Source organism: Channa argus, chromosome 3 (genome assembly GCF_033026475.1).
Source record: "Channa argus isolate prfri chromosome 3, Channa argus male v1.0, whole genome shotgun sequence".
Classification (NCBI taxonomy): Eukaryota; Metazoa; Chordata; class Actinopteri; order Anabantiformes; family Channidae; genus Channa; species Channa argus.
The window spans coordinates 22,506,145-22,527,676 of NC_090199.1; the positions used below are offsets into that span (position 1 = coordinate 22,506,145).

Consider the following 21,532-nt stretch of genomic DNA (forward strand, 5'->3'; position numbering starts at 1 on the left):
TTACTCTTTCCAGCATCTCTTTGTATTGATAAAAATTTAGTTTGATTGATGGCTTTATTAAAGACTTGAAAGATTAGAACCGTTTGTGTTTTATCGGCTTAGAAGTGTGTGTTTGCAGATAATAATGAGATTGGATCTTTAGATAACATTTCATCACCAACCTATGCAGAAAACCAGGAAACTGCAAACAGTGCAATAACTTTTTCTTGTAACTGTAGATGACTCACACTTAATGTTACATTATGTAAAACACTGTGTGAAACTGAATCAACTGAGCAGTGCAAGTCTTGACTGACATTCTGCATTATACAGAATAAAATAAAACATGCTCCTGCTGGCTATGGCTACTAGTGCTAACATTTCTGTTTGTAAATCACATAGCTAATGCTGCTGCACACTGTGTGTTTTATAAAGTGTTACAATAATGCCAAGGAACCTGATCGTGTGTGGCTGTGCAACTCTATCTTTGTGACCCTAAAACACAGAAAGACTACCAAGCCCAGCATTGTTTATAGTGAAAGGCTCTTTGAACAGACAAAAGGTTTGATGACGGGAGAGTTCAGATCCTTTGAAAAATAAATGAATCTAATTCACTTACATAATTAGATCTAGAAACGACTACTGGGTAAAAAGTTTGTTATTTTAAAAGTTAATTTTGTTATTTTAAATTTAATTTTAGGCATATACAGTTTAATGTGTTGTGAGGGCCGCTTCCAAACTTCCTGATTTTTTTTGCAAACATAAATTCAAAAACCGAGACGTGTTTTCTTTACGAATATAATGGACGTTTTCTTACAGTAAAATACTACAACAGTACACAAAACAGATCTGTTATTTATATAAAATACTAACGTTTTTTTTTTTTTTTGAGGCAGAATATAAAGCACAAGATATGTTTTTATCAGAGTACAAACATAGGTTTCACAAATAATTGAAAAATATTTGATGTATCACACAGTGAGCAATGTCAATTTTCAAATCAGCTGATAAAAGCGATATATAAGCGGCTATTTACCATTTATCAGTTGAGCTTGCAGCTCATATCAGTTTTATATACTTTATTTTCTGACCAGTGGTAGCTTTAATAAGTTGTCCATGTAAAAAAAATTCTAAGAGCTAACATTTGTACATTCTGATTGTCTGTGTTTATAACATTGGAAAAAGATTGGAAACTGCCCTTCTATTAAAGTTATAGAATATGAAACAAATTCCAGTACTTAGCAAAATAACTGGATTATGGTTATCAGAGACCCAGCACCTATAGTTTCTTAACAATTTTTGTTTCTTGTCTCTTTCTTCCACTATCACCCTTTTTATTTGTTCCCTTTTCTAGCTATAAACTCTTCAGCAGTCAGATCCAGATGCCCTGGAAGCCTGTAATTCCTCCCTGAGCCACCAGGGGGCCTCATTCCTACAGTGGGAGACACAGCCTTGAGTTTGCCTTCACCCTAAAACCTCCAGCCCTAGTCAAACTGTCCAACCCTGACTACCATCCTTCCTCATCTCCTCCTCCTGCTTTTCTTTCTCCTCCCTCCTGGCTCCCACAGGCCCACCTGGACACCCAGTCAGCCTTCTCCCTCCATGAGGGGTGGGGGGATGTGCCGGGGGCCCTGGATGTGGACCCCCAGCCTCTTCAGGTTGCTTCTCCTGAGAATCTCAGGGTTGTGGGACAACGTCCATGCCATGATGTGTCAACTTTAACAGGCAAGTCACAAAGGAGGAATACATTTTAACATACAAATAATAACTTCAATATAATAAAATAAGTTCACTTTATTCATTCTGCCTATGATTGTGTATAATATACATTTTGTTCACATTTATATTCACTTATAAGGCGAGAGAACCATGCAGGTTCATACACTTATCAGCAGAGGGCATTGCAACATTTTAGGTGAAATGTCCATCAAGTTGTGGTTGTTAAAGTGCTGCTTCCTTTCTTCCCCTTTTCTTTCCTCATACACTGACACATGCACCAAAACTATATACAAACACACAAAACACACATGTACATGCAAACCCTCCCACTGCTCAGACCTTTGCTCAGACCTGCCAGAGTTGGAGATTGTGAGCCTCCTATCTGAGGGTAAGCCCAACTACACTCTTCGAGCAGACAGCGTGTTTGGGTACGACTATGACGACTGGCTGCATGCTCCGTTATTGCCACCAGAAGTCGCTCTGGGACTTACAAATGAGCAGATTGAAGAGACGTTCAAGTACTTCTGTAAGTACTGTTTTATTTCAACTCACTGTAAAGTATTGCTTGTATTGATGGAATTACCAATGTCTAGAAATGAGCCCCTACTGAGTTTTGGTAAACCCTGGTAAGACTAAAATCAAATAGTTTCACCTCATGTAAGAACAAGTGCAAATTCAAATACTTGCTCACTCGTTCATATATTGATTTATTTATGCTGTATAGTTGTCTTTCTGCTGGTCTTCATGTTTTATAGCTGAGGAAAGATTACAGATATAACTCTTTGTTTTCATTTTCATCTATTGGGTTTAGGCTAACACCAGTGTATATTCACAGGGAAGTAAATATGTCCATGTAAGGATTGTCCCATTAGCTCACCTTATGGGCTTTATGTTTAGTCTTCCTTTGGCAAGTTATGCTTTTGCATGACGGAAGTTTGATGAAAGTAATATGTCACTTAAGATGGCTGCCCATGATCTTTGGTAAATACTTGAACACATTTCAAAACAAGGCATAAACAAGCTTCAAAGGTATTGTCCATGATTCTGGTGAATACCTGGTGATGTTTGAACTCAACAGCCAAATAAATACACCCCTCCTTTCAGTGCTCCTTCAGTAGCTATGCCTTCCAAATATGCACGCTCAGTGCCTTGGCAAAGTTAGTTGTGAGTTAATGAGACAGATTTAGATAACAGAGCTAACGCTTTCAAGGACACCCCACCCAGAAACTCCATTATTCCAGTACTGTAACCTTCTACATATCAACTACATCACTGTTTGTTGTGCAGATACTGTCGGACAGTTGGTGTAACATGAAGAAAACATATTGCTGAGTTTAAAAAGTTTGTGGACAATACCTTTTATTTTCTTTCCACATTTCACCAGAGCCTTTAGAGCAACTCTTCTCTAGAATCAATGGTCAATATTACAGTGCATTAATAACTAAAATATAGACTGTAATATCTATGGCTTTCTGCTGAAATTATTACATCCTGAACTATTCCCAGTTGACCCAATTTTTATATTTATAATTTGTTAATTTAAAAGTAATTTATCTAGCCAAAAAACCAAGTAATTCCACCATCTGAACTTTTAAAATTATAAATTATAATTTTACTTTTAGGTATGAAATTTTGTTTAGGAAAACAAGACAGTAGACAGTGTCACTTTGGGTATTACAAAACTGTAGTTGACATTTTACATTATTTCTGACATTTTCTACACTAAGGATTAATGCATCCATCTCTAAGCTTAACTACTTGTCCTATAGAGGGTATTCTGGACACGTTTGGCAGTTCAAATAATAATGAAAGTAATTGTTATTTAAAACCCTTATGATAACTAGTTTGTTTAATCAGTGGATAATTTTGCCTTTTTCTTCATTCTCATTTTTTTACACAAATTAACATGTATTGCGTGTGTGTGTTTATGTGTGTGCATGTGTGTGCTTGTGTGTGTGTCCCTTATGCCTAATCTTTCCTTATCTTTATCCTTCAAACATTTTTCCACATTTGTGAGCCACAGATGTCAAATGTCAGCAAGCTGATCAACCTGTTGTCAATTGGCTTACAAAGCAGTTTCCGCTTGAATGCCACAGATGGCACATCCCATTGGTCGATCTGACCTCCGATGACATTGTTGGCATGTCAGTTGCTGCAGCAACCCAGAAAGGGTTTATCATTAGATCCATAGCTTGTCTAGACTTGTAGGATAATTGGGAGGTTGTGTCATCCACATGTGAACTAATATAGATTTCCTTTTTAATCTGTACATGAGTAATCAATGTTTATTATTTTTAAGCAACTTCTCTAAACTGTATGGTCTGCTCTGAGCTTTAAAATGTTAATATGGGAGTGTTACTATAGTACTGTAGTATAAATACTGTACTGCGTCTCTTGTAATCATTAAGTCTATTAAATGTGTCTCTTTAGTATCAAACCAGGAAATTACTGTCGATCGGTAACATTGAACACACAGTGTGAGCGTCTGATTAAATTTTAAGCCTTATCTAAAATAACATTAAAGACGTGCAAAACCACCAATCCACAGCGATCAGTAAATGGAAGCTATCTACTCATCAAGGAAGCTCATGTGACTGGACGGTGACCATTGTTCTGCAGTATGTTTTGCTGTCTCTGTGGAGTAGATCCAATCTTTGATAAGTAATCTTGTTTTATGTATTAGATAAGAAATATGAGCAGTCCGTTCCGTTGTTGTGCAGTGCTGTATATTTGTAGATTTTGTAGATATTGTAACCTGAAATGACATTAGGTGGCTAGTGACCTTTCAGGGTGTTTCCTTAAACAAATATTTGCCAGTTTTCAGTTTGCACATTTGTACAACTTACATAGTTTCCATTATTGCCTCACATTGAGTTGGGTCAGTTGTTATTGAGATAAATTATGATTTTGTTAAAACTGTACTTTATTAACTGTGTTTTTCTAACAAATGGCCACTGCTAAATATGTTAGTGTTATGTACAAAAACTTTTGATTTAATAATTAAAGTAGCATTATTTCTAGAGAATATTGAAGGCAGTACTCCCTTATAACCTCTAATCCCTTGTGTGGCATGTTTATGTTGTTTTAGTACTACCCTGTTAACTTACAGGGGTTCTGCCATTAATCTAGAAGTGAGATTAAACAGTGTTTCAGGTGCTGCTTCAAAGATCGTTTTCCAAATGAACAGCACATGCAAAGCCACAGTGCAGGAAGAAATAGTATAGCACAGATGGCGTAAGTTGTGTCACCACTGTCTCTTGCTTGTGGCATTTGACTTGAAAATCAGTTTGTAGGTGAAAAAGTAATGAAGAGATTAACATTTAATTAGTAGAAAGTCCTCGGTCTGCTGTGCCAGCTGCAAGCACATGCAATATGGTGTAGAGTGACATGGCTCTGAAAACATTACTGGAAAATTCATTAGAAATGTATTTCTCATGACTGGATCTTGATTAGAATCAAAACAAAAGATGAAACACAGTGTTGTTTAAACCACAATATTCATTTATGTTTGCTTACAAAATAATACAATTATTGTTAAAATTTTCTAGAAACTGTGCAGGAATTGGACCCATTAAAGGAATTATTTGGACTTAATTATTCGTTTTAATTTTCACTCATATTTTCAGTATTACACAAAAGCAACTGTTTTTATAAAATGTGGACATATACAATCCTCATAATAATACCCAGTCAAAACACATACAGCCACACAGTATTTTGACTCCATCATCATCCATCCATCATTCATATCCATCAGACCCCTGTAATGTGGGTGTGGCTTTGCCTGCACCAGTATTACGCAGAGCCCTCTCCGTTTCTTGTGTGTATGTGGAGAATAAGAGCAACTATTGGCATGAGCAGAAGCTACCATCCCCCTCATTTCACAGGGGTAGGTGGGCTTTGTGCAGCATCTTCTCAAATTGCATCTGATTCTTAATTCTTTTTTATTTTTAATTATTGCCATAAGACACATAATACTGATGACAAATAAGGTCAACGTGATCAGTGTTAGCTTGCTTGGCTTGTGGTTTAGATTTGTGTTCCTCCTTCACCCCTCCTCCTCTTCGTTCCCTTCTCTTTTACCAAGTAGTCCAATGTGGCCAGGTGAATGGAGGCAGGCATGACGACAGATGGCCCTTCCAGTCTGAGGGATTATATATTAACACCAAGCAGCTCAGATTCTCTTGCACACATAAACATAGGCATACACACCCACTCACGTAGGCTGGCGGACCATTTTATCACATACACAGACCAGCAGAATGGTGCCAGAGACACAGATTGTGTGCCTCCGCATTGCTGACACTCAGTAAAAGCAGAAGGACACAGGATTTAACTGCTGGACGGAGAGATGGACGGCAGTTTTTCTGCAGTCGCCATGGAGGTTTGGAGCTCCTCAGCATCTGAGGAGGAGGAGGAAAAGACCATTTCCAGTCTTGTGGGTGAAGTAGTGGACGAAGAGAAGATATACCACAACAATTCCAAAAGCAATAATAATAACGACAGCCTTTGCAGTGAAGTGACACAAGGTGAGATATGCCTGATGAGGCAGATAAGAAAAGGCAGGTAGCATGTTGAGATGGATTACTTCTCTAAAGTGAGATGAAGTATGAAAGTATGAGGAAATATGAAATATTAAGGGAGTCTTCTGTTTAATAATATGTTGTTAAATGTTATATAGCTGTGTTTGCTTTGTTCTGTTTCGCATTGTCACAGGCTCTGTTATCTAAATGCTTTAATACTTTATAGCACAGTGCATGTACTGAAGGCATGGTCCTGTAAAGACACTCAGGGTACATCATGCATGATGACTAACAGGCAACAAAATGTTGCAGCTCATTTCATTAGACTCCCTCCTAATGAAAGTTCCCTGAGACACGTAACGTTTTTTAAATATATGAAGCTTGCAAGTTTCATCTTGGCTTGGTGGCCAAGGTGTCACTAAGCCTGTGTATTTGTCTGTGTGTGTGTGTGCCTGCGTGCATGCATGTGTAATCATAATAGGCAGTAGCACAATCACACCCTGTGTGCATGTAAGCAGTTGACATTGGCAGCATTTCACATTTGTTTTTTCTTGTACGGTGGATACTTTATGAAGGTCAGAGTTTTATGTTTTGGATATGCTTCCTTGCACTGCCTAACCCAATTAATTATGTTTTTAAATTTGAGTTGAACTAGGCTTTTATGCTTTTGCTTTTTTTTTTTTTTTTTTGGTTCAGAAGGATAAATCTGCAGGTACATGAACTTAGCGATTGGCCTAGTTTCAGTCCAGTGTCTTTATTATTAATGAATTGCATAGTACATTTTAATCAGTACGTGATAAATCCTGGAGGATCCAAATATGTTCCTTGGGTTTAGTACAGAGCATTTTGTATTGGCACAATTTAATCTTTTTTACATTATTTTTCAGAGTGATTCATGCTCCTGTAGTAATAATAATAATAATAGTGTTATTTATAAAGTACAAAGAGCTGTATGTAAAAAATCAGGTCAATATAAAATTGAAGAAAAGCACAAAGTAAATTACATAGATAGAATATACTATTTATACTAAAACAAGGATCTCACATCTCAGGAAAGGAAATTCGATAAAAATGTGTTTTCAGACGCGACTTAAAAGATGACACTGAGTCAGAGAGCCTGATTTCCTAAGGCAGGTTATTCCACATAGTGGAAAATACTCTATCCCACTTGGTTTTTAACCTTGAAGTCAGAACAGACAAGCCCTTCCTGACGCAACCCTCCCCAGTTTCTACCGGGCTTGGACTGGCACTGCATAGCTGGGGAATGATGGGAACGGGCTTTTAGGGTTCAGTCTGTTCAGTCTGTGCAACAGAATAATATGATCCACTCTGTCACATGCAGCACTTAAATCCAACAGCACTAGGATAGAGCAAAAGCCAGAGTCAGCATTAATTAGAAGGTCATTGATGATTATGTATGTGCATTTAACATTATAAAGGAGCTTACACTGAGCTGTTGCTTTAAAAGAGTAGTTAATGTGAGCAGGGAGTCTCCTCTGCTTGATGGAGTATACTTTGTTGGACATGTAGCTGATAATGCCATGGCTACTGTGACATTGATCCATTTTCACATATGCCTTAGCTGGATGTGGATGTCCATTGTGTTAATACCTTAATCGAGCCCTAATCAGTCATTTTAAGTTCTTGCCTAGCTACAAGTGAAGTGCGCACCTTCAGAACAATAAAGATCAATATTTTGCTTGGAGCTCATCCATGCCTGTCTAACCCCCACAACACAACAGACGTCATAAGTCAGCAATGTTTATCTATAGGAACAGTATTAGGCTAACAGTTGAGGATATCTGTCTGAATTTAGCTTAACCTAAACCCTAACACCTGTAGCTGGCATAGCCTCATCTCTTAATTTGATCTGATCTGTGCTCAGGCAATCAGGTCAAGAAGAAATAGAACAGGGATTTTGGCCTCTGACACTGGATGTACAATCTAGGTTCTTGCAGGTGGATATACAACAACACAATGTTATTTACTATACATGAGAAACACCCAGGAACTTATGAAACTATCCTTAAATGACAATGATAATTACAATATCATAAGACACAACCACTTGAACATCTACAGTACTATATTATTATTTTGTGTGTGTTCACATCATTGCTCACTCACAGGATATTGAAATCTTTTGACAGTCCTGTTCTTGACTTTGCTTTTAGCACATGTGCCACAATCTCTTTATGGTACAATAGGATTTGCTGAAGTTTAACTATTTTCTTATTATCCTTTGTTAAATAGATTGTTGATAATCGCACTAGCAGTCATTAGTTCTTAAGAAAACTTAAACTTAGGGATGTTCAAGATAGATGATTACTTCTATTAGAGATTATAACTCTTATTATAACCTTTTATACTGTAATATTTTAACAATGTCATAAAAAATGCTTTCAGAGTTGGGCTAATTCCTGAATTTGGAAATCAAGGCTTTTTATAAACACATGATGTTCGTCAGAAGATAGAGTTTGAGTTGTTGTTTTCACATGGTATGTTTTTGAGAACCTTTAGAGCTTGAGATGGTGTGAGAGTTAATTTTATGACTAAAAATCTAATTGGAATGACAGTATTGATGATCTGCAGTTTGAAAGCAAGGCTGGCCAACAGTGCTAGAGCAGATTCATTCTTCTATTGGAGAGTCAGTGTTCAAGTTTATTTAAGGGGAAAAAGAGATCTTTGGTACATAATTCCCATTGCTGTTTCCTGTTCTTTTTGATATTTGTCTGACATTCTCTAATGCTATTAATTTATTCACTATTATTTTATTTTCTCCTATCACTGTGTTTCCAGGCCAAATTCATGGACCTTAAACTTATTAATCTGCTATATGGCAACTTACCATCTTATTAGTCCAGCTAAGATTTCTAATGAAGTGGGGTTATACACTGATTTTGGTTTACAAGTATACATAATTGCAAGTGTATATATATATTCTGGATATCTAGCAACACGGAGGAATGTGGTGTTAAAACACATCTAAAAGCCAAGTATTCTACGTCAAAAGTACCTGTAGCAAACAAAATAATCATCACAATAATAATAATAATAATAATGAAAACAAGTATTTTACTTGTAAATAAAACTGTTGGCTGATAGAGGTATCAGTATCTTTGAATTCCGGCTCATATTTGGATAATTATCAAATAACAATAGTGTTTACGTTGTAATATTTGGCTCATATATAGTGCAGCAATGGCTTCAGATAAAAATCTGTCCATGTCACTATTAGATCAATCTGACTTGAGTACATGGTTAATTAATCCTTCACACCCTCTCCCCCTTATTGACTTCAAAGTGGACATGAAAAAAAATATTGTCCAGGATGTAAACAAATGTGTTATTGGCAGTCAGTGTTATCGCTTCCATGCTTTGTATATCCTGCTGGTGTCAGGTTAGCCTTGGCAGTACCACCTGTTGGAGCTATATTGGTATTTAGGAGAATGATGTCTTTATTGGTCTGGTTATCGGGGCTAAAAAGGATCAAGTTAAGAAGATTAGATCTGACTGACCACATGAAGACAATGTAATCGGTAGCTCTTGAAAACTTAAAGTGGAAATAAGACAATTAGAAGTCTGAAGGCTCTCATTCATGAAAAGGCTGCTATTTTTGGTCTGCTTATATTGTTAGTGTAGATAAAGATACATTGTTTACATGGTTTACATTATTATGTGATTTGAGTTTAAATTAGTTTTAAATATATAAAATTAATTTTATTAGACAAGAACATTTACAGAATAGCTAGCCTTTGTAGACAATCAGCAGTTCTGAATAAGTGATTGCTACATTAAGTCTTGGAACTGCACTAAGTGCTGAATTTTCTTTCTCTTATCTTTAGTATATGTAAAACTAGTTATCAAATGTAGTAGGCTGGTTTATTTAGTTTTTGGTTTTAAAATAAGCCACACTATTAAAAACTGAACCCATGACTATTTATTTTTTCTCATTACCTCTGTGTAATTCTAACCAGTTTGCGAGGCTTTGTTGTTCCAGGAATTATTTCTGAGCCATCTTCAGCTCTATCTGTTCCTCCATTCACTAAATGAGTCTCTCCCTCCTACCCTAGTGTTGTGCTCTGACAGAGTGGGCCAGGTCACCAAGACATATCACGACATTAAGGCTGTCACCCACCTGCTGGAGGAGGTAAGAGAGACACACAGCAGATGACCAGGATTAGAGGAGATTAAATTTATCTGCCTCAGTGACCATCACTGTGACCGTCACCCTCATTCAGTTCCTTTATTACAAATCAACATTGAAAATTTTTCAAAAACCATTCCTAGGATAAACCATAATTATATTACTACAAAACTTGAATTATAAATGTGTTATATTTTCACTGTTGAAAAAACACTAAATATTTGTAAAATATTTTTTGCAGAAAGAGCGGGATCTGGAGTTAGCAGCGCGGATTGGTCAGTCCCTCCTGAAGCAAAACCAAGAACTAACAGCACGCAATGAAATGCTGGATGAACAGCTTGAAATTGCAAAGGAGGAGGTATAAAAAGACCCCAATAAAAGACCATCGGTGTCATGTTCCAGTCCAGAATTCAAGGGATATTGTCTTCTTTTCTAGATCGCTCAACTTCGTCATGAGCTCTCAATGCGAGACGACCTCCTTCAGTTTTATGCGAGCACTGAGGAGATCGAGAATGCTGATTCAACCTCAGCGTGAGTGAAGCTCACACATTCACGTACATAGAGGGCAATAAATTTCCACTGGAAATATTGAGCCTAATGAAAATACAAAGTATGTAATTAGTTTTAAAAGCACAAAAAATAGAAATAGTCACTCAAAGAATATGATTACCTTCTGATAGTCAGCTGGTGGAGTAAATTCTGTCAGTATTTGCTTAATGAACTTTTTTCAACTGCAAGATCTGAAATTACCAGTGTAGTAAAATCTAATCTTCTGCCATAAAATGTAAAGAAATATGGAAATGGGTCATTTGTGCTGCAGTCTAACAAAAACCTTTGATTAAAGAGTAGACATTATGTATTTCATATTGATAAAATAAAAGCAATACCTAGCTGCTCTCACAGAGCCATGCTTTGATTTGCGCTACGGCTCAGTTCACTGAGTCTACAGTGTGTGTAATGTTATGTGCGTCAGAACCTCTCCACTGATCCTATCAGCATTTCCAGCTAAGCTTTCTGGTAAATTCCTTCCCTCCAGCAGTTAATCATTATAACATTACCAGTCAATATTCATTGTTTTTGCCACTTAAGCATACGTGTATTTATTATTTTTCTAGTGGCCATCTTTTTCCATCAGAATAAAGTCAGTTATTTATTCCAACTGTGCTGACCATTAGAATCAGAAAGAAGTTATTGTTATAGTTTAGACAATTTTCACATGTTGTTTTGAGTCAAACATAAGAGCCCTGGGAATTTATTTGTACAAGTGTATGAAATTAATTGATTTGTACTGTCAGCATATGTTGGAATATTTAGGACTAAATACAGTGTCAGGCTATGTCTAACACAGACACACTTTTTTGTCTTTTCAGAATAAAAAGGAATGAATCATGCAGTTCCATTAGCAACTTTGTCCAGTATGACTTCCTGCAGCAGAAACTGAAGGGTTTAGAGGAGGAAAACCACAAACTAAGACTAGAGGTTTGCAACGTTACACAGTTCTTTTACATAATAAAAGGAAAGGAAATCTTCATACAAGATATTAACTACTGAATATTTTTATGTTTCATCACAAACAAGTTAGGTTTATAAAGTCACACATAATGGAATAACTTACAGGACACCCATCAAATGTATTCTCCAGTATAACACAATGTAAAAGTTGAGTTTGTATCTTAGCCTTGCAATAAAATTTTGACATCAACACTGTAGGCCAGTGAGCTCACAGCAGAGACAACCAACTACGAGGAGCAAGAACAGGAGCTGATGATGGTGTGTGTGGAGGAGCTCTGTAAGTTTTAAACTCGTGTTGCGATATTAGTGAATAATGTAGCTTTAATTCAGGTGCATTTATAAGAGTTGTGTGTTTCAGCATCGGTCAATAAGCAGGTGGTTGACCTGTCAGAGGACCTGGCACGGAAACTAGAGGACTCTCTTCGACAGCAGGAGGAGATCAGTTCACTGCTTGCTCAGATTGTTGACCTGCAGGCCCGATGTAAAGTGGTGAGGGTCACGCACAAATTTTCCAGGCTAGGTATCTTTAGAGAAGTTATTGACTTTGCATAGAGTTCTGTAATAAATACCATTAAATACCTACCTTTTATTTAAAATGTTTCATGTTATTTCATTTTTGCCTGATGTCAAACCGTAGAACCACACTTTTAAGTTTACTGCCTCTGTCCCTCCAGCTCACCCATGAGAATGAGGAGCTGAACCAACACCTGACTGCCTCCCGTGAGAGCCAGCTAAAACTTAAATCAGAGGTAAGACACTTTCCGTTAAATATTCTCTGGGACTTTCACAGGAAGCTTGTGGAAGTGGATTTAAATCTTTGCATTATCGAACCTGCTTCATTTTCCTACCGAAAGACAGTCACCTGCAAAGCTGTTTCAAAGTACTTTCCTGGAATTAATTTGTGTGCATTTTTAAACCACAATATCCAGAAAGCAAAGAAATTGTAGAAACTGAAATGTGTAGTTTTTATTTTGTTTATGTTCATTGCCACCATATGATTTCTATTAACCTCTGCAAGCTGATACTGTACAGTACTTTGGCAAAAATATATATAACCTTGAAATAACTCTGTACAATTTTAGTGACAAATTCTACTGTATATGTTTTGCTTAGCAGTGACAATTTGTCTCCCACTGTACACAGTTCAAGGACCTGCAGGACAAATACTCAGAGTGTGAGGACATGCTCTGCGAGGCCCGAGAGGACATTAAAAACCTGCGAAACAAGTCCCTCCCCAACAGCACAGTGCAGCGCTACACTGCACTTGCCTCTGTGCTTCCAATGGACTCATTGGCTGCTGAGATAGAAGGCACCTTCCGCAAAGGCCTGGACACCCCAGCTCCCTCTGAATACAAGTGAGTCTGTGTGTGTGTGTGTGTGGGTGTGAGAGAGTGTGTTTAGGCTTGGGCTTGAATTTGTACACATGAATTTCAGGATTCAAAGTGCAACAAAATGAGCGCCAGAATATTTTTGTATATCAAATGTTTTTTCATGCTTAAATGCCGAGCTGGTTCTACCAGAGGACCATGTCATATTTTGTGATAATATTTGTTTGTATCACAATAAGCATGCACACAGACAGCAGAACATTGGCTATGCTGCAGCACTGCTTTGAGGTGTTTCATCTTGTCTACCTTGAACTGGCAAATATCCAAGTTGTCTACAGCTGTTTTATGCAAAGGAAAATTCATTCAATTCAGAAAGTTCACAGGACACAATGTTAATATTTCATTTAAGGTAATCCAAAGGTTAAACAAATGCTTTGAGGTAAAATAGGCTGCATATTCATTGGCCCAGGCAGTTCTTACTGTACTTCCATTAACTACTCATGTATGGTTATGATTTATGTTTTTCCAAATGTTTATACCAAGATTTAAGTTAAATGTGCTATTTGTTAGTGAGAAGGTTTTTAGGATCTCTATGTCCTTCAAACCATGGAACATTCTACTGCTGCAGAGTGGAGTAGCAGATAACAGATATCTTTCACAAAAAAAGCTAAATTATAAGATAAAGGGAAAAATCTTACGTTGATTATGTGCTTTTTTGCTCCAACTCAGTTTGATTGTCTTGGCTAAATTGTCCTTTGCAAGAGCCAACAGTTCCCTGGTGTATAGTGATCAGCTTTTACTTGTTGGTTGTCACTACGTCTTGCTTCTGGCACTTCTCTTGCATATCTTAATGCTCAGCTGTTCTTTTTTCTTTTCTAATTACCTTGAATTCATTCAAAATGTTTTTAAAAGCACCTTGGAGGTTTTTATTTTCTGTCTTGCTATGAGCGATATGGGATTCAGCAGCCTCCAAAACATTCTCCAGCCTTTTGATCTCATATCGACTGTGGCCGTGTGTCCTCTTTGAGCACAATGTGCAAACTTTTGTTTTCATACTCAAGTTTATGCTTTGGTGTTCCAAGCTCATGTCCACATGCTTGAATGTCTCAACCTGCCTTCGTAGAGTTGCTCATGGTCAGCTTCTGATTGGTTATGTTAGCTGATCCCAGCTCTTGTCTAAATGCGATTACTTCAGCATTTGCAGTTGGCCTGTATCCATGTTGATTGTGCTGTTTGGCAGTGCTTAGAGTATTGCTCCTATTGATAAATCTAAATATACGAGCAGTGTTAGTATTAGATTGAAAACCCAACGCACACTTGCAGTAATTGTATCTTAGTATTTTTCCAACTTGTTTTTGCCCCCTCATTTATTTATAATAGGGTGGTCAAAACATTAGAAACATCTGGTAATAAAATTCACTCCAGTCTGTCTGTGTTGAATTGCTTGTACAGATTGTACAGGTGTACCTAATGAAGTGAACAGGGCATTTCTCAGTGTTTTCTGGCTGGATACTCGGCTGTAATTGTGTTGAGTTTGCATACAGATTTATCTTAGTCAGATGACAAAATCTGACATTGTTTTTTTTTTTCTAGTTGGTCTTTTCGCCATGTTGACTGAGCAAAGAGGTTGTAGTTTATCATGTCAAAAAGCTAATGGGCAATTTTTATAGTTTGAATTGATTTGTTTTGGGGGCGATGGGTGCCCCCATTGATCTAAAAAACACAGACCCATGTTTTAAAGTGTTCAAAGTTAAAATCACAAAAGGAGCTAGCATACAGTGGGTTAATTGTAATCAGGGTGGGTGGACGTGAACTTTTAGCTAATAAACTTACTGTAATCTAACTCTACTTTGGATTGTACTTACAACTGGAGGGTGTGCGTCCCAATGAACACAGTGGCCACAGCACCCTTGCAAAGGCCCCTTTCTAAAAGCTACTGTACCACTTTCCTACTGTGGGTAAAAAAATGTACATCAGGTTAGTGTCTGTAGTCAGAAGATGGTACAAATTTGTCTATGTAACATATCTACAGTATGTGGTAGCTGACTGCGGGATGACTGTGGCAGAAGAAGAGCAGTCGCCAACTCCACGATCGCTGTGTCGGACAATGAGAAGCAGTGTAAAGTGCTTTGGATATCATTAAGGTAGAAAAGAGCTGGAAGGGTCTGTTTACCATTTAGTCTGACATAGCATCTCTGCATATAAGACAACACTCGATTAGGGATCACACTGTGAGTGATTGTTTTCTTCTAGAGACGCTAATAGTTAATTCATTTATACTGTGGTTTATTGACCACTCCAATTCCAATTTCTGGACAGGAATCACCCATGGCATGTGTTTGAAACAGTGAAGGTGGTGAACAAAACCGGGAGGCTGCGGTCTTTGTGCCACTCCCCGCAGCTGCCAGGTTCCAGTCCTGTGTCTGTCCGCTCCAGTTGTACCAGTACTCCTCAAACCAGCTACTATGGCTCTGACAATGCCAGCCTTACTCTGGAGGACAAGCCCAGCTCCAATAATGCTCAGAAGGATGACAATAGGTGTGTTCAAGTGTACGTGTATATATGTGTGTGTGTGTGTAAGTATGTGTGTGTATGTATATTTATATGTCAAACAGATTATTCATGTCACTTTTAAACCTCTCTGCATACAACATGGTATATTTGATGGCTTTAGAAACCTTAAGATCTACATGTAAAAATCTGGTTCTTGTGTGTTGATTCATGCATGTTTTATGACTGTATCTACTAAAAGTTCCGTGGGTGTAAAGCATTTGAAACATTGTCCATTCCCTTTACAGTGTTAGTGGGCCGAAGCGTCTAGGCCAGCCAGGGACACCGGGAGGCCAGGACCTTGAAGCTGCTCTGCGCAGCCTGTCGGTCCGTCAGCAGAACCACTCTTCTGAGCGGCCTTTCTTTGATGTGGAGCGTGAGCGTAAACTCCGTGCCTTGACTGCAAACTGTGAGGAGGATGAGGGCTCCAGTGGCTTTCTGACACCAAATGACAGCCTGGTCTCCAGCCTGTCAGCATCAACAGGCACCAACTACTCCAATGGCAGCTCACGGCATTCCTGTGGCTCCTCGAGAGGATCCAGGTCCTACCTGCCCGACCGTCTACGCATTGTCAAACCTCTGGAAGGTAAAATCTTTAGCACATCATTATTATTTTCTCGCAAAAGTAAAAAAACAACTTACAGTGTAACAGTCTATGTAAACCAAACTTTGTTACAAAATAATAAAATGTACCATATAAACATATGCAAAAGCAACTACCATTATGACTTTCCACATTAGACTTCACTCCTGGGTCACATACATACACAATTATTCACAGTTTGAATAATTGTTAAGGTTTAGATGAGAACAATAAGAAAGAAATCATAGTTATTTCTAATGTTACAGCGTTGTGTGACTATAGTTCTCTCCTAACTCTCAAACCATTAGGCTCGGTGACTCTGCACCAGTGGCAGCAGCTGGCCAAACCAAATCTTGGAGGCATCCTACATCCACGTCCGGGAGTTCTGACTAAAGACTTCAGGGAGCTTGAAGTTGATATCCAGCATGTCTACAGCCTGAACGACCTGGAGGAGGATGAACCTGACCTGTCTGGGCTCTCTGGAACACATGGCATGGGTAGGATACTTGTCGATACACTTGATACATGATGACCTCAAATACTGTAATTCCACTTTATTTCTTATACCTGTTTACTTCCCTTGGAAATCCATGTCTCCAAGCTTTAAAGAACACCTTCACTGATATCCGACTTGTTTCTTTTGGTTCTAGTTTGCCATTAAACTTCCCTCTGGCCTCCCTATATTAAATTATCCCTCTACGAAAAAACACCTCCAGATGACATCACTTGGAGGAACCTTCAGTACAGATTATGTCATCTTTTTGCTCACACTATGGAGTTTGTCATCATAGTCAACCTACTTTTCCAGTTATCCTCCAGATGGCATCATCTGAACTCCTAATGATGAAAAACTCCTCCAGGTGATGTCATGTGGAGGAATTTTTCAGCTAGAAGCAGAGAAATATTTTAACACAGGGAAGTCAGAGGGAAGTTTATTATCATATTGAAAATTGAAATTTTCAGGGTTGCATTTGCTTCATTAGCTCATAATTTCTCTTTGTATGTGTGTATTTTCCTTCATGCGTTGTTTAATGTGCTTTTCTCCCTCCATGACCTCACAGTCTCTCCATCCGGCTTCAACCTCCCTCAGACCTCTCCCACACATACCATAACCACCTGCCAAGTCCTCCAACCCTCCCTTCTCATCCCTTCCATCCCCTCTAGGTAAGAACTGTACCTACTGCACATACTGTAAATGTGAAATCTGCCACTGCCCTTGTATGTTTTCACAGCCCTGTCCAAATTGCATGTGATGGAACTGGAGTTATTGTAAACTGAACACCAAACCTGTGAGAAAGTATCTTTTGTTCATTAATCCACACCTTTCTTCTGCAGGGCCTCTTTGATTCCATAAAGGTAGATTTTCCAGATTTCCTCTTCTCCACCTTGCTGCTCTTCCCTTTTAAATTTCTGCTCCTTACTTCCACAGAAAACACCCATCAAGGCTCTTTCTTCAACTCTAGAAGAAGCCTTCAGGGCAAAGTAAGAGTTAGGGCTTGTGGATGCACTCTGAATGTTCAAGTATCATCTTTGCTATTGACAACAGAGGCATAGCAGTGTTACTGTTTAATTACATCTTTGTTTTTTGACTAAATGATCAAAAAGAAGAAGGTTGAGATGTGAAATATTAGTTAAGAACTATCTAAATTGGCTATAGCGTCCTCGTGGGAAAATCATGCTTGGTTCTTTTGTTAAATACAGTATATATCCTTCATTTTCTACTAACCCTTTATTTAAAGGTGTTGAGCTGGTGCATTTCCTCTTAGTTGTTTGTTGTGCCACCATATTCTAAGCTCACCATACTACATGTTTTAATGCCTCGTTTTCTTTTTAGGTTTTCATTTCAGCAAACCACCACCACAGATCTTGCACTGTTGCATCATCCACACTAACATCCTGTTTATCCATCTTACAGCAACGCTAACAACTGAACTAACTGAAACTTGTTTGCTGTTATTTGTGAACAAACCCGTTGCATGTGTGCTAAAAATAAAGCAGATCTGTTTTTATTTCCTGTTTGCAGCCTTCACTCTTTCAGCCTGCCATCTTGTCGGAACTGTGAGCACGTGAGCACTTCATCTCCATCCCACCAGCATCACTTTGGCGTTGGAGGCCAGACCAGCACCCCCACCACCACAAACACAACCACTTCATCACTGGGACTCCTGAAGCGGCTGCAAGAGTGCGGCATCTCAGCTTCTCCTTATCCCCACCACAACTTGCATTACAGCTGTAGTACAAAACCTTCATTTTTTACAGAAAAAGACAAAATTGGAGGCTCATCAGCAGACAAAGACGGAAGAGAAAGAAGGAATATTTTCAGTCTGAACTTGGTGGGGAAGCTTCAGAGGTTAGGGTTGCACAGAGTGGCAGCCTGGGGGATGCTGGGTCGTAATGGGAGAGAAAGAGAAACAGGAAGACATGCTTCGAAAGTCTGATGAGGGCTGGTCCACTACTTAACTCTTCTCTCTCATTCACCTTAGTGACTTTGCATCAAGCCATTTGATTCCCACTGTGCAGTTTAGGGCACACAGCACTTGTGGGCTAGACCCAAACATGGAGTCAGCATGCAGTACTATTGTTTTTTATGTCATCTACACTAGATATATTGTTGTTTTTGTGTCATCTTCATCTCAGGACTATCACCTGACCACCCGTCTGTTTGACTGACATGTTGCTTCTTTTTACATAAAAAAGAAATATTTTGAAGAAAGTAGTTTTTATACAGTTTGTTTTGAATGTCATTTTAGAGTTTCCCCTACAACTGGTTTAAAGAACCTCATCACCTGTCATTTTTTTATTTTAAAGTAGTTAAGTGAAACATCACTTATATGTATATTAGCAAATCATTTGAGAAAGTTAAAAGAAGACTATGTGCATTATAGTATTATTAGTTAAAACCACAAACCAAAACAATGTCACACTGAAATCTTTGAAATGCACTAAAAATGCCTGGGCTTCCTGCTCATTAGCTGCTACTCTGAGAAAAGCATGTACCATATATATAATAGGACTTGAGAAATCCACCAAGAAGCACTGCAATAACAATCTGCTCCAAATAAGGACAGATAATAAGCTAACTGAACTGAAAAATGTCAATATTGTTGACACCCTTAAGCTCACTGCCCCACAGATCACCACCTGCTTCCACACAGCACTAGCTGCTTATAGCTGCTTACATCATCTGTGACATGTCTGTCTTTGTGGACATTGTTATCTTCAGCCAAACCTCACCAAAAACAAATCAGGTTTTCTATGCTGCATTAAAGACAGTGAATCGGATTTTCAGAAGAAACATCTGTATTTACTGTTTTTGTGGACTGAAATTTTTGCTTGTACAAATCTGCTCTTATTTCATATTATCAGGAAATTTAAAACTGCTGGGATATAAATGAAATCAAAGTAATTTTGGAGGCATTGAGTGTGTGTTCGCCATGGTGGCGAGGGGATCTGTATTTAAAAACAAGTAGGGAGTAATAGTGGTCATAATAATTTTAACATCTGATCAATCAGCTGTAGCAAAATGGCATAGGATACCGTGGATTCAAAAGGGATGAAATCATAGACGGGTTATAATAATTTGTGTTAAATCAGCATTTCTCTGCACTACTGTTTGCTGTTGTCTGTTAGCACCACAGCTATGTTTGTCAGTGACTGTGTATAAATTGTACCACCTGTGAATAAATCTTTGCATTTTCATCCAGAACACTTTTGAATGTCTCACGGTGCACAACATATTATGAATGGAATAAAACAAATGTGACAGTTGGGATAAATCTGCAAAAAGTTTATTTATAAAGTTTCAGGAATTGTTAAACGTTGTGTATAAAATCAGAACACAATGCAGTAAAGTGTGAGCTCTCAGGCCGCTTATTCTCCTCTCATTCTGCATCCCGGCGCCCGAAGTCCACCCAGCCCTGGTAGTCCCGCGATGACATGCAATCTGAGTTCATCATCTCTGTGAACAAACCATTCCTAAATGAATCACACACAAGGGTTCAGTGCACCTCTCGGAGCATTTTTTTTTCACTCACTCACTCATTTATCAGATACTAAAGAAAATGAAAAAGCAACTTACAACTTAATACCCCAGCACGCGTCATACCTGAAATAGCTTGCATTATCTGTTTGGTCATAATTTCTCGGTTGTCCTCCGATATGTGAGTCTGTCTCTCCATTCGTGCAGAAACACTCTGAGGTGCCAGCTCCTGTCTGACAGATGGGTCTCTCGCCCTCTGCATCTTGCCCAGAAGCTGCTGCAATGTCCTTGTATTTTTGGCCTCTCCAGCTGCAGAGGATACAGGTGAGGAGGCTGCACTGGACACTAGCAGCGCAAACACCACAAGAACTTTCCCTGACATGTTAATCTATAAGGAAAAAGAAAGAATTTAGGGAAAATCAGGTGTACAAGTAATTACAACAATTCAAAAAGACATCACTGTACCTGTGAAGATGGGATGAGATGCGTTCACAACAAAGTCTGAGAGGCGTGATGCTTCTGGTGCAAATCTGGTGATTGTGAGCAGACTGGCTCTTTTATACCACATGTTTGCTGATAGAAATATGACCTTAAATCAAAGACTGATAACAATGTTCACTGTGGAGCATTTGATTGATTGAGAGACGGATGCATTGGGAGGATGTGCGTAAAGGAAACGACAGATCACCACATGGACAAACCCATTATTTTTGCTTTTTACTAACTGGGAAAGCGTTTTTTGTGCTCCAGTATCAATAAAACAAGTCAATGAATTTACATAAGAAATCCGATACTCTATTTTAGAGCCCTTTTAAACCAATACAAAAGATCTGATGTTCTGTGCAGCGACTGGATGAAAGACTTGGATTTACAGGCTGGTTTTCTGATGTTCTCAGTATATCGGGTGGCATCCTGTTCTTAAATCTCCACTCAAGCATTAACAGTTACAATCAAACAATTTACAGGCTTGGGAACAAGACAAAGCAAGCAAAGCATGTATGTTTTATTCCAAAACCAAAAAACATTGCAGTACGTACTGGACCATAGATACTCTATGGCGCTGATAACAACTGCTAATGGCCGTAGATGAATTGATGGCACTTGAAGGGGCTGCATTCAAGCTGATTTGGATCACACCATCTGCCAAATGACTAATTGTAAATTTGCATGCCTTTAACACTGAATGTGCGGTAGACACCTCTCACGTTGAAG

At 38.4% G+C, this 21,532-nt stretch overlaps 2 protein-coding genes across 2 annotated transcripts; one reads left to right on the forward strand and one right to left on the reverse strand.

The window, feature by feature from the left end:
* Nucleotides 1-1,391: 1,391 nt before the first annotated feature.
* On the forward strand, nucleotides 1,392-20,040 carry hap1 (huntingtin associated protein 1; the record flags this gene model as incomplete). Its single annotated transcript, XM_067498016.1, has 15 exons — nucleotides 1,392-1,704; nucleotides 2,036-2,224; nucleotides 10,295-10,371; nucleotides 10,610-10,726; nucleotides 10,805-10,899; nucleotides 11,739-11,847; nucleotides 12,079-12,157; nucleotides 12,239-12,369; nucleotides 12,555-12,629; nucleotides 13,024-13,235; nucleotides 15,528-15,746; nucleotides 16,007-16,344; nucleotides 16,650-16,838; nucleotides 17,403-17,505; nucleotides 18,365-20,040. Coding segments are annotated over 15 exons (2,661 nt in total), but the record flags the coding sequence as incomplete, so codon positions are not given.
* Nucleotides 20,041-20,113: 73 nt separating this feature from the next.
* Nucleotides 20,114-21,358, reverse strand: LOC137123799 (uncharacterized). The gene is made up of 3 exons (XM_067498026.1): nucleotides 20,786-21,358; nucleotides 20,447-20,708; nucleotides 20,114-20,299 (listed from the first exon to the last, which is right to left on the reverse strand). The coding sequence occupies exons 2-3, from the start codon at nucleotides 20,700-20,702 to the stop codon at nucleotides 20,223-20,225; spliced, it is 333 nt and encodes a 110-aa protein (XP_067354127.1). The 5' UTR covers nucleotides 20,703-20,708; nucleotides 20,786-21,358; the 3' UTR covers nucleotides 20,114-20,222.
* Between the last annotated feature and the right edge of the window lie 174 nt (nucleotides 21,359-21,532).